The sequence below is a fragment of the Pieris napi genome, chromosome 1 (assembly GCF_905475465.1).
Source record: "Pieris napi chromosome 1, ilPieNapi1.2, whole genome shotgun sequence".
Taxonomy (NCBI): domain Eukaryota; kingdom Metazoa; phylum Arthropoda; class Insecta; order Lepidoptera; family Pieridae; genus Pieris; species Pieris napi.
In genome coordinates this window covers 5,478,751-5,492,215 of record NC_062234.1, presented here as the reverse complement: position 1 = coordinate 5,492,215, position 13,465 = coordinate 5,478,751, and the positions used below count along the sequence as shown (strand labels likewise).

At 32.1% G+C, this 13,465-nt stretch overlaps 2 protein-coding genes across 3 annotated transcripts; one reads left to right on the top strand and one right to left on the bottom strand.

The window, feature by feature from the left end:
* Window positions 1-266: 266 nt before the first annotated feature.
* LOC125063549 (trans-1,2-dihydrobenzene-1,2-diol dehydrogenase-like) lies at window positions 267-5,483 on the bottom strand. 2 transcript variants are annotated; one of them, XM_047670049.1, is made up of 7 exons: window positions 5,306-5,483; window positions 5,093-5,135; window positions 4,249-4,456; window positions 3,854-4,145; window positions 2,876-3,122; window positions 794-944; window positions 267-578 (listed from the first exon to the last, which is right to left on the bottom strand). In XM_047670049.1, exons 2-7 carry the CDS (start codon window positions 5,108-5,110, stop codon window positions 475-477), a joined length of 1,020 nt encoding a protein of 339 aa, XP_047526005.1. In that variant the 5' UTR covers window positions 5,111-5,135; window positions 5,306-5,483; the 3' UTR covers window positions 267-474. The 2 variants fall into 2 exon arrangements, with proteins under 2 accessions (XP_047526005.1, XP_047526012.1); XM_047670056.1 differs by lacking the exons at window positions 5,093-5,135; window positions 5,306-5,483 and adding an exon at window positions 4,553-4,672.
* A 5,798-nt stretch (window positions 5,484-11,281) lies between these two features.
* Window positions 11,282-13,465, top strand: LOC125052828 (FAST kinase domain-containing protein 3, mitochondrial-like). The gene has a single exon (XM_047653845.1). The coding sequence runs from the start codon at window positions 11,387-11,389 to the stop codon at window positions 13,307-13,309; it is 1,923 nt and encodes a 640-aa protein (XP_047509801.1). The 5' UTR covers window positions 11,282-11,386; the 3' UTR covers window positions 13,310-13,465.

Sequence of the window (13,465 nt, the reverse complement as noted above, 5' to 3'; positions counted from 1 at the left end):
GGTTGATCAAATACTTGCCTATTGCCTGGTAAATAATCATCTAACTGATACAGGAATCTGAGGCCTATACCTAAAAAGGTTGTAGCGCGACTGATTTATAAAAAGTTGGAGATGTTTCATAATAATTTATAATATAAAATGTCTTAGTAAGTTTCAATGTAGCAATAATTTTCTATATCACAATAGACCATTACATAACAGATCATTCTGTCCTGTATGCTATTAAAATTTTCTATACATAAACACAAGGACAGAAACACAACTGATTCAATAAATTAGTTTATTTGTAAATTTCATTCACAACAGTGCCAACTTCATAATATTTAAAATCACAGATTTGTTGAGGTAAATACTGAACGTTACGTATTTTGAAAACTATTAAGTATGCATAGCCAATATCTTCTATAAATAAGGCATTTAAAAGGTCAATCGTTCTTCAATTACACGATTTAACTACCACTGTAAGCGGAACTTTCACGTGGCTGTATTTAGAACACCAACTTGTGCCCTCATGGTGTCCATTAATTTAGCTAACAGGACACTTTCGTCTAGGCTCATTCTAGGACTTTCGAGTAAATCTGAAAAAATCAATATTTAAAAAAAAATATAATTTTATTATATTGTTCTAGCAGTTTTATCGTATTTGACAAGATTTAATTCTACATTCCCTATCCATCACATGATTTATATGTGTCAAAAATTACAGATAAATGAAATATTTTTGATAAAGAATTGTTTTGCAAGAACTTTAAATAAAAACTTATATAATATTTCAGATTTCACAATTATTCACCTTTATTAATACAGTCCCAGCACTCCTGTATTTGATAGCTGAGACCAGCACTGTTATGGAAGTGAAACCTGTATTTTCCTTTTGGCAGAGTCCATTCCGTAATATTAGCTGCCGATATGTGCAAAACGGTTGGACACCAGAAATAGTCCATCTGAAAATTTTACACTTGACTGGTGGTTTCATTATTGGGACTGATTTTGTATAATACTTTGAGAGTGTTGTTTTATTCACGGAGTAGTCATACAGTTATGCTATGCCATTACACAATCCTATTATAAAATTAATTTAAAATATTCCGTAAATTTGTTAATATAGGATATCATACTGACAAAATGATTTAACTTGGGTTAACAAGGTCTCTGTGGGAAGTTTCTCTCTCTGTTTAAATAAACATAGAGAAGGTTTATCAGGCTCTTGTAATAAGAGACATTTATTTAATTTACAATCGGTTCATTTCATAGGGTGAATAATATAAATAAAATATAAAGAGTTTTCAGTGAGGTAAAAATAGCAATTGAAGCAAGTAATGAAAACTTTCATTATTATCCTTATGTTAATTATCTTCACGGCGCTCATAATTAACCTTGGTAATTTGAATATGTATCGATTAACGTTAAAAGAAATTAGTATTTGTCCTTGCCCGTCTTTTAACTAATTCCAAAGGCAATGTTATTTAAATATTAATAAGAGTTTTACAATAATTACAATGAATATTATTTTTCACTAAATATAAAATTTCAACCATTGTACAATTACGACTTTAAGTCAGTCGCCGGAAATATCGAGTAGGAATAGAATAACGGGCTTTTTTAAGCATTATCTTACCCAGGAAAAAATCAATACTGTTTGAACCAATACCGAATCTGTAAATTATCTATGTGGATTATGCAGCCAGATACATACCTACGTGTCTTATGTAGGAATTGTTACAGGCAGTTTGAAAATTGAAATAATATATATTGATCGTAACCATTCCTAATAATAAATACAAAAACCAAGCGCGTCCCCAAACCACGTAGAATATTAATTAAACAGTAAATATAATACTGCGAGACTTACTTACTATAAGCATTACTTACGGCTAAATATAAGGAACTTTAAAAAATATATAAATTACTTTCTTTGAGTACTAGGCGTAATTGACTGTGTCACTATAAGAAAAATATGCGTAAATAAAATAACTTGTTTCCATCTTTTCGAACTGATACCATTTAATGTTCCTGCCAGATCTCTGCGCTCGCACAGAAATTTTAACCTTCCGACTCCCAGAACCAACATTGGGTTCCGTGAGCCTCTTTACAGGATTTATTTATTTATTTATTTATTTTATTTTGTAAACCTACAGCTAACATAAATTATATACAATAACAAACAGTTACATTAAAAATATAGCCAAATATGGAATACATAATAATACATTTAACTACAAAATGGTTCAAGAATTTATAAAAGGAAACAAACAAATAAAAACTATTATTTGTTTGTTTCCTACGTTTATCTAAGTGGTACCTAATTTGGTTGTGTTGTATGATGGTGTAAAAGTGAGGGTAAGTACGTGAAGGTGTGTATGTGGGGTATGCTCATGATGCAGGTGATTTTGCGCTATGGATATTCTTAATACTCCTTTTAATCATATTCCGCGACAGCTTAAACAGATCAAGGCTTAAATATTGGTTGTTGTATGTCCGGGCTGCGCGATACAAAACTGAGTTTTTTGCATAGTTAGTGTTAATGTGAGGAACATGAAACAAAGCAGATGTGTTCTGCTTTGGATTCTGCCACTTACATTGACACTTTTTCGCACTCCTCTACTGCTTCATTTAAGAATAAGTTAAAACTCTTAATGTCTTAAGCCTTGTATCTTCCTTGATTTTTTATAGCTGCTAGTTTGTTTGTCGTTCTCCTAATTTATAAATTTTGTGCTGTCATGTTTTACTTTGTATTGTATTTTTTATCTGTGAAACTTTTTGTGGATATGTCCTATGTGTTTATTTTATGTTTTACTTTTATTTTATTTTTACTGTATACAGATGTATCAGTTTAGTTTCCTTAAAAAATAAATTACTACGTTAGAATACATACCGCAATACTGCCTTTTGTGCCAGTAATTTCGGCTCTATTCGTCATAGTAGCTCTGGTATGCGCTGCTATAGTCGCAGTTCTGCCATCGCTGTACTTCAGCACGCAAGAAATGGACTCGTCAACGCCGACCTTACTTAGATGCCCAGTGCATACAATATCGGTTGGGGGCTCCTTGTAGACGAATTGAAGGAATTGAAGCATATATATTCCTAAGTCAAGTACCGCTCCGCCACCCAAGTCTTTCATTCTGAAATATCGATTTAATTTAGATGTATTTCTACGTGTGTTTATCTTGATTAAATGTAGGAAAGTACGTAATAAGCCTAAAGCATCTTCCCAAAAAAATTGATATTTCCTGATAATTAGACCCATGACAAGACATTTTACACCATTTGCGTTAATAGCTAATCTATAGAGACGTTTATATTTTAAACTTCCTTACAAAAAACTCAAATTCGTTAGATAATGTCTATGGAAAAAAATAATTAGAATGAAGATTAAATATTCTAAGTAAAAGTGTGTCGTAAGCTATCGCATGATTTTTTATATAAATTAGAAACATTTCAATGCATAAAAGGTTTTTTTAACAAGGGCATTTTGTCGATTCTATGCATCTAGATGCTCAAAAAAACCCAAAACGGACCAATTAAAACTATTAACCGGCTTACGCTTTTCGAGATTATTACAACCTTGGCAGTTAATTAGCAAAACTATAAATGTAATTTATGTTGACATTAATGTCGTACGTATACAATACAACATGTTCATGTACGAAGCCTAAATCATTATTATGGATGAAATATTAACAATGCGTAAACTGATTACAACCAATGATATTTTACAAGGGCGGAAGTATCTTCGAATGAACAGTCTTGAACTCAATCAGGAAAACACCTTGGCTTTATTGATTTTACGCAAAATATTTCATACCTGTTTAAATTAAAGCCATAAAAGGAAAATAGTATAAAAATATCTTACAAGTTCCGCTCTAAGTCTGTAATTTCCACACCGAATTGTATGTTAATATGATATATATCCCCAAGACCGCCAGCCGATAAATGTTTATCCAAAGCATCGTACGCAGGAAAGAAGCGGGACCACATCCCTTCAAGGAGAAATAGCTTTCTTTCCCGGGCTAGGTCGACAAGAGCCTTAGTCTGTTTATATGTCATTCCTATTGGCTTCTCACACAAAACGTGCTTACCATTCTCAAGCATTAACTTACTTATCTCATAATGTTGCATATTAAGTACGCTGACGAATACGATTTCTGAAAAAGGAATGACTCTAAACAAATTTGATGAACGTCTCTTGCGATTCGTGAATGGTACGAAATAGGCAATCAAAAAATGTATAATTATTTCTTGACGTACCTATTGAGGTGTCGTGCGCCATCGCTTCGTAACCTTCATAAGCAGTTGGAATTTTATGGAGCGTAGCTAATCTATGAACACGATCTAGGTCTTTGCCAGCGATAGCGATTACTTTATGCTGATCAGCTGGGAGTGAGGCCATAGCAGTCAGAAAATCGTGGCTGATCATCCCCACACCTGCTACGCCCCATCGAAGTTGTCGAGACATCTGTAAAAAGATAAGATAACTTGGTTAAAATTCATATCGTTTTCGACAAGTACGTTAGCCAAATAAAATTCTGATAAAAGATAAGCATGTAATTACATTATTTACGCGCTTTATTCTTTTTTTACAAATTATGAGAAATGCACGGCCCGCCGAGTAGAGGCAATTGATATGACTGCAACAAAACGCAAACTTGCCGCCATTAGATAGACAATTTAACCGTTAATAAGCGTAATTGGATACTCGTTTAAAAACGTATTATATGTAATATGTCAGCGTTCGTAAATTACATACGTAGATATAAAACATATTGTGTACCCTCGATTATATATTGTACATTGCGTTTCATTTTACACAATAGCTGTTTAGTAAATTGAATATCTGCGGTTGGTATCGGTTGTGTCCGCAATAAATGGACTATCCAAAACAAGAAATAATTTTTCAATTAAAACTCAATTCAAACAAGGGATTCTTAAGATTAGCGCGTTTCAAAGAAAACAAACAAAGAAACTTTTTACTTATGTTATATTATAAACATATTCCTTCTTTACCTAACTAAAAATCCACTAAAGCAACTTATCATGAATTTCAGATATTTAAAAAAAATAGATATATAATATCATGTAAGTAGGTACTTACTTTTGTGACTTCAGGCATATTTTATTAAATATAAGTAAGTTGTCTGAAACAATGGTAAGATACATTATATTTTCATAACAATAATTTAATGAAGAAGAATTTTGTAATTGGATTGTTACTCGAAAGCAAACAAAATACATGTTTAATCTGATTAAGTTTTTGTTTACTTTTTTGTTCGTTCCCTATTATAATAGGAGTAGTGTCTGTACTTACAATTCTTATATCAAGAGCAAGTTGGTTTACTGCTAGGTCAGGTGAAAATTCTATAAAATTTCCGACTTTTTTCAGTCAGGGCAAGGTGGAAAGATATTAATTTACAAGCTCCCTCGACAGTCAACAGTCGCGCAAAAATAAATAAAAGGATCATGCTTCGTGAATCGTGATTAGTAAAACAAGAATCACGAGTTAATTGATAGCTCGTCACAAAGACAATGTACATAGGGCAATGTTGCCAGATTATGAGTGTTATAGATATTTAAGGCAAATTGAAGAAAATTTTAATATTTCCTTCATATGCACTTTTATAAATTACACGTTCACAAAAATAATTGCTATTATATATTATTGTATTTAAATGTGGCGAGGAGTAAAAACCTGAGATCGTGCGTTGAGTGTGATAGAAATTGAGTTTCCTTTTAATCAACATTCAATGTAGTTATTAATAAAGATGTATAATGCATATGTCTGCCATGAGGTTGACAGACATTAACAAATTTCTATTTATGTCAACAATATCCCACAATCGGGGAAATCAACAGTGGCACATCTACAAATGACAACTTGATAAGGACTTCCTTTTTTGGCGGGAACTGGAAGGGCGCCTTTTTTAAATAATTTTTTCAATAAATTCAAATAAGTTGGTAAACTAACGAAATACCTAGCTGGGACTAGTCGTAATGGAGCCGGAGAGCGGCGGAGATGACGATGGGTGTATGGCGACACCGCGGACAACAAAGAAGCGAAAAATGAAGGAGCAGCTTCCAGCGGCGTCTTCGTCACCAGACGATAAGTACAAACCCTTTTTTAAACCTGAATATAAGAGGTCATACCCGGACAACAGCTCTAAGGAGGAATTCCCGATCTATGTCGAAGGAATTAATGAGAAAATTGGGAACAAAAACCCCTTATATCTCTCGAAATTTTTCAAAAATGTAAAGGGCATTGTTGAAAAGCGTAGATTAAATGCGAACAAAATAATGGTAGTCTTCAAACAGGCGGTAGCAGCAAATGACTTCCTAAGCCATAGTTGTCTTAAGGAAAACAATTTGAAGGCGTACATACCAGCAGCGTCGGTGGAGAGAACCGGCATTATTAGATTCGTCGACAAGGAGTCGAGCAATGCAGAACTGTATGAAAAACTGATGGCGGATGCCGAAATTATAGCTGTAAGACGGTTCACCAAGAAAGTAGGTCAGGAAATAGTCCCTCTCACTACGGTGAGTGTAACATTTGTAGGCACTTCCCTCCCACAATATGTTTTTCTGGACAAGTGGAGGTACAGGGTATATACTTATGTGCCACCACTGATGCAATGCTTCAAGTGCATGAAGTTTAGGCACCATGCGAAAATATGTCGAAATGATGATGTATGTTCAAGATGTTCAGGTGCACATTCCTACAAGGAGTGCTCGTCAGACATCTTGAAGTGTTGCAACTGTGGTGGGGACCACCTAGCTATATCTAAGTTTTGTCCCATTAAAATAGAACAACGTAAAAAACATGAAACAAATTACTTGACCAGAATGTATTCAACAGTAGTATCAAACAAAGATTTTCCTGCATTGACCAAAGCGAAAACAGACAAATCATTGACATTTGCATTGAAAACTAAGTCTACCCCGTTTAAGAAAATTGAAAATAGTCATGAGTCCCCTATCACAGCACCGGTTTCAACCGTTCAAACACCAAATACTAACTCCAACACCTTGACCTATGACTACCTTGTAAAAGATGATATCTTTTTACAAAAAATAATAAAAACCTTAGTTACATTAGCTAATTCAAATAAAACAAACACAACCACACACATTAAAGATATATTAATAGAAAATCTTACCAAATAATGGCTGTTTTAAAAATAATGCAACATAATATTCAGAGTGTCAATAATAAAAAGGCTTTACTTAAATCATCATTAATTCAAAATAACATAGATGTGTGTCTTCTCAATGAAACCTGGTTAAAAGATTCAAACCCCTATTTATCAATCTCTGGCTATAACTACATAGGAAAAAATGCTAAAAATGAACATGGCGGTGTAGGTATTTTAATAAAAAATGATATTAAATTTAAGGTCTTAAAAACTACTTTCTATCAAAATATTCAATTTATAGCTATTTCTATAATAACAGGATGTGGTCCTGTCTCAGTGCTCTGTGTCTACTGTCCACCAAATAATAGCTCAATTAGTTTGATTAATTTGAGAAAGATTATTTTGCAATTACCCAAGCCTTGTCTTGTTTCTGGTGATTTTAATGCTCACAATATAGCTTTTGGTTGTGATACTACCAATTCAAGAGGTCGTGAATTATTTGATATATTTGATGATGCTGATTTATGTATTTTAAATTCTGGTGACCCTACTACTATTTCTAGACCTGGTAATAATGCATCAGCTATTGATGTTACTTGTGTTAGCCCTGATATTGCACCACTTTGTGAGTGGTATGTCGGTGATGACCCTTTAGGGAGCTATCATTTACCTACTTTTGTTAACATCATTACCTCAACTCAAAAATATACAGTTCAAGAGTCTATACATAAGTATTTATATAATAAAACAAACTGGAATATGTACAATGACAAATCCAAAGATATATTTGATAAATTTTCTCCTTCAACAATTGATCCTTTAGTTCAATATGATGAATTTTCTAAATTACTACTTAGTTTAAAAGAAAACTGTGTTCCATTGTTAAAGCATAAATCTTCTAGTAAAAAGTCTGCTCCTCCAGCTCCTTGGTGGAATGATACTTGTGCCGAGGCTGTAACCAAATCAAAAGAAGCGTTAGCTAATTATAGACGTAATATGACAATGGACAATTATATAGAATATAAGAAAATAGATTCGAGGAAAAAAATTATTATAAAAATGGCTAAGAAAGACAGTTGGAAAAGTCTTTGTTCGTCTTTTAATAGATTCACTCCAGTATCCCGAGTGTGGAATTTTATTAGAAGATTTAAGAGAATTAACATTAATAGAAATGTGTCTAAAAATGATGAGTGGATAGCAAGTTTTTTAGAGAAGTTAGGGCAGCCTAGTAATAACAACGATAATATTTCTGGTTTATTTGAATTTAATGATGGAAGTCAGTGGAGCAAGTTTCTACTTAACTCTTTTTGTTTTGAAGAACTTGACATGGCTTTGTCTTCAAGAAAGAATACAACCCCTGGTCTTGACGATATTCCTTATATTATGCTTCAAAATCTACATATTTCTGTAAAACATATTCTACTTAATATTTTAAATTCGCTTTGGTCTCAGCAATTGATTCCAGAATCCTGGAGGTTGCAATGTGTCATACCAGTGTTAAAACCTGACAAACCCAACGATCATTTTAATTCGTACAGACCCATTTCTCTAACATCTTGTGTAGGGAAATTGTTTGAGCAAATGATTAAGATTAGACTGGACTATTTTGTTGAAAACCAGAAACTTATTCCTTCTTGTCAGTTTGGATTCAGAAAAGGCAAAAGTGCAGCAGAAAGTTTTATAGCTTACCTGACTGATATGAAGAAGTGTTTGTTATCAGGTTCTACTGCAATTTGTGTTTTCCTTGATGTTCAGGGGGCATATGATAATGTAGATCTTCACCAATTAATTAGGGTGCTATATTCCTTGGGCTTCCCAGGAAAGCTTTTAAAATGGATTTTCCATATGTATTATGGTCGTTCCTTATACATTAAATACAATAATGTTTTTCATGGTCCAAAATTAGCATTCAAGGGGTTGATGCAAGGGTCCTCTTTATCTCCAATCCTGTATAACCTTTATACTTCACAAATATATAGATATGTGACTGAATCTGTAAAAATATTACAATTTGCTGATGACATCTTAATATATAGTGTAGGCAGTAATTTACAGGTTACTCAAGCAAAAGTTAATTCAGCTTTATGTCAACTTAACTACTATTATACTGAGATACTTAAATTAAATATAAATAGTAGTAAAAGTTCAGTTTTAGCTTATGGTATTGATACTAATGTAAATGTTAAGTATAACAATAATTTAATCCCTCAAAATAGCGAAAAAAAGTTTCTTGGTGTAATTTTTGACACTAAATTAAAGTTTACCAAACACATTGACTATATTTGTAGTAGAGCTTTGAAAGGTATCAATATTTTGCGGTCCTTAGCAGGAACTTTTTGGGGTTCTGATCCAAAAATTCTTTGTTTATTATATAAAAGCTTAGTACGTAGTCATTTTGATTATAGTTGTCTGGCATATATGAATATTAGTCCTATATTATTAAAAAAGCTCGATGTTATCCAAAATATTGCTCTTAGAATTGTTACTGGTGCAATGCGTACCACTCCTATCAATTCTATGGAGGTTGAGTCATGTGTAGAACCACTATGTATTCGGCGAGTATTAATTGCTGAAAAATTTTGCCTGAAAGTTATAACTTCTCAGAATGATGTTCTTCTTCCAAAACTTTCTTATTCTATAACTATCACTAATACACCAGATTTGCCTTCAAGTATAACAGCGACTAATGTTCTCAATAACCAGATCCCTGAATTATTGGGAATTATGAGCTTTATGACTGATTTATCTGATAATATGTACAAATCTGAACTATGGCCTGTATATCTCTGTAAATATAAAGCTCTTATGTGTAAATTAAATATAGATATGTCCAGTGTAGTAGATAATATAGACTTTCTTGATTATTGCTGTACCAAGCCTAACAGTTACAAAGTCTACACTGATGGGTCTAAATCTTCATCTGCAGTGAAATCGGGTTACTATGATCCTCAGGCTAAAACCTCAAAATGTTTTATGTTAAGTAATACTTGCAGCATATTTACAGCTGAAGCTTATGCTATCTATCAAGTTGTATTGTACTTACAAAGTTTACAAAATAATGATAACTATGTGGAGTTCCTAATAATTTCAGATGCAAAAAGTGTGTTAATGGCTTTAGACAAATGTCATACTCATTATAGAAATAATTATTTATTGTATAAAATTAGAGAAACATTGATATCTTTGGATACTCCAGTAACATTTAAATGGGTGCCCTCTCATAGGGGTATCAAGGGAAATGATATTGTAGATGGTATTGTCAATTCTAATTATGATGAGGATCATAGTATTACATGCAGAGTTCCTTTTACGGATTTTCTTTTCGACTTAAAACAAAGAAGTCGCAAGTTATGGGAAAGCTATTGGAAATTATCCTCACAGCATAAAGGTAGTTGGTATGCAGAGATCCAAAAGGAACTCCCATGTAAACCTTGGTATGATAAATACAAAGGAGCCAATGAACGTAAATTTATAACCATTATTAATCGTTTGAGGTTTGGCCACTGTCAGACTCCAAGCCATTTATTTCGTTTTAAAATTATAAATAATAACAGATGTACATACTGTGGAGGAAATGAGGCCGACTTATCCCACCTCATCTTAAGTTGCCCGACCTTTAAATTTCAACGATTAATACTAGTAACGGATATTATGAAGTTGATGGATTTTGATGAGAATAATCAGACTACAGTTAAACTTGGAAATTCTTTAGCAAATAACCCGACAAGATCAGCTTTAGACTCATCAGTCACTGCAAATGGTAGTCATCAATGTCAATCATCACAAATAGAAATTCCCCGCCGTGTCCAAGATTTACTGAAATATCCAGTTCTATTCAAAGCTATTTACTATTATATAAAAAACACGGTTGAGAAAATTTAAAGCTCACCATTGTATTATATAAATTGATTGTATTTTATGTTAAGTTAGTATAGTTATTTTTGTAAGATATTTTGTTATACTTCTTTTTTTAAACTGCCAATGGACTTTGTATCCGGCTAATAAATAAATTAAAAAAAAAAAAAAAAACAACTTGATAACAACTGACATGAGTAGTCAGCTATGAGCTATCATTTATCACTTGTGACTTGAGTCAGTAGTCACATAGCACTTAAAATAAAAACTAAGGAAAAAATAAAGCAACAAGTGAATGCAAGTGATAATGATATTTTCAATTTTGTATAATTACAGAATTTACGTTTGAGTTACTTAATGGATTTTTGCGAAACTATTTCTGTATAATAAAGTAAAGCTTTAAAGTGATGTTAGTCTTGTGGAGATCGTATACTAAATCAAATACAACAAAAACATTACTATCAGGAAAATGCAACACAATATTACCGAATAATGAATATCTCTCACGAAATCAAAGCAATAATGATTCTAACAGTCCTGAGTTAATAAATAGCACTATGTTACATGAAATTGGTTATAATGTTACGGAGCTTCCAGTTGTTATCAGGAAATTAAAAGATTTGTCTGACTTAAATGGTCCCGAAAAAGAAGTACCAAAACGTAACAATAAATCTGTTAACTATCATTTAATACAAGAAGAATTTAAACAATGTGTGGATTTACGTGACGTTTTTTCTCTTATAACAAAGTGTACAAAAATAACTCCTAATATAGCACTGGGTGCTATAGAAAGAATTCATGACTTAGAAAGAAATACCAAGTCAGTGACATATAATTCAAATGAAAATTATTACAGTAATGTTTATTTTGCTAAAGGTGCTATTTTAGATAAGTTATTGAAAGTGGTAATGAAAACTGAAGACACACAAACAATTTTAAATGTTTTGAAAACAAATTCATCATTGATAGTACCACATAAAAATAAATTTTGTGAAGAATTGTTACTCAGAGTTATGGACAATAAGCTAAATGTAGATCAATTATATGAATTTGCATCCTTTTTGCTCATCAATAATGATGACCAATATTATATTGATATGATAGATAAGCTATGGGTTGGATTTACTGCAAATGAGGCAAATGTTAATGAATCAAATATTGAAAAAATATTTACCATACTACATGGTTTAAAAGTCAGCAAAAAAGCTATGATTACTTTTTTAGAACATAAATTAATAGAACTATGGCCTAAAATCACACCTGATTGTATGGTTGATATTATGGATGTCTTTATAACAGAAAAATATTTTTCCGTGCAATCCTATGGAGTATTGGCTAAATGGTTTTATTCTAATATACATGCACTTCATGAAGATGCTTTCTTGGATATTATTACAAAGTTTATTTTATTGAATTATACAGATGATCAAATTGAAGGCGGAGTGGAAAAATATATGAAGTTAAAAGGACATAAGATAAAATCATATATTCTAATAATTGGTATACTTAATTACCTTGTGAAGTTTCAATTGCGGAATGAGCAAATACTTAACATATGCTGTGATCATTATCTTAAAAATTTAAACAATATACCTGTGAGTTTCTTGAATTCCTTTATTCATCCATTTGGATTCTTATATTTTAAGCCAGCTAATCAAAGACTTTGGGATATTACAGAAACAATATTATTAGAATCCTATAAGAAAGTAAATATTCAAGATCTATGCTCAATAATGTTGTCCTATATTTATGTTAGGGAATATCCAACGAGATTGGTTACAAAAGTCCTTCATTCAGAATACTTTACAAAGATCAGTAGCTCGCATTTGTTACAAAAATTATACTTGATTGACACAGCTCTATCAGTTGAATGCATTGAATATGGTGGTCCCCTGTTGCCTAAAGATCAGGGGCTCAAACCAGTTTTGCAAGACCAAAGGATATGTAGTTTAATAAATAGGGTAAAACAAGTAGTTTTTGATATCTTCGGACAAAACAGAGTCTCATTCGCTGTCTTCATCCCTAACTTATGCTCAGATGCAAATTTTATTATTGATATTATGATTCATCCGATTGGTTTAGGTAGTGAAACTTTTAATTGGAAACTCAAAACAGTAAAAAACCAAAATATAGCTCTACTTATACATTTGCCAGACCATTATTGCACTAAAAGTGAACAACTTATTGGACCTCAAGAGATGAAGAAAAGACATCTAAATTTGCTTGGTTTTAAAGTAGTTAGCCTTAAGTACATTTTACTTTGTCAGCTGTCTATGTCATACAAACACAAAGAGTTGGAAAAGTATATGTTAGATAGCATTGGTTTATGAGAATCTTGTTTGTGATACTCAAAGAATTGTGAAAGAATTTTTGATAAACGTATGCTATTGGGTTTGCAACTTGGCAACTTAGATAAATTGATATCAAAAGTATTTAGCAGTGATAAAGTGACACCCATGTTTATAACTTCTGTGATATAATCAGGT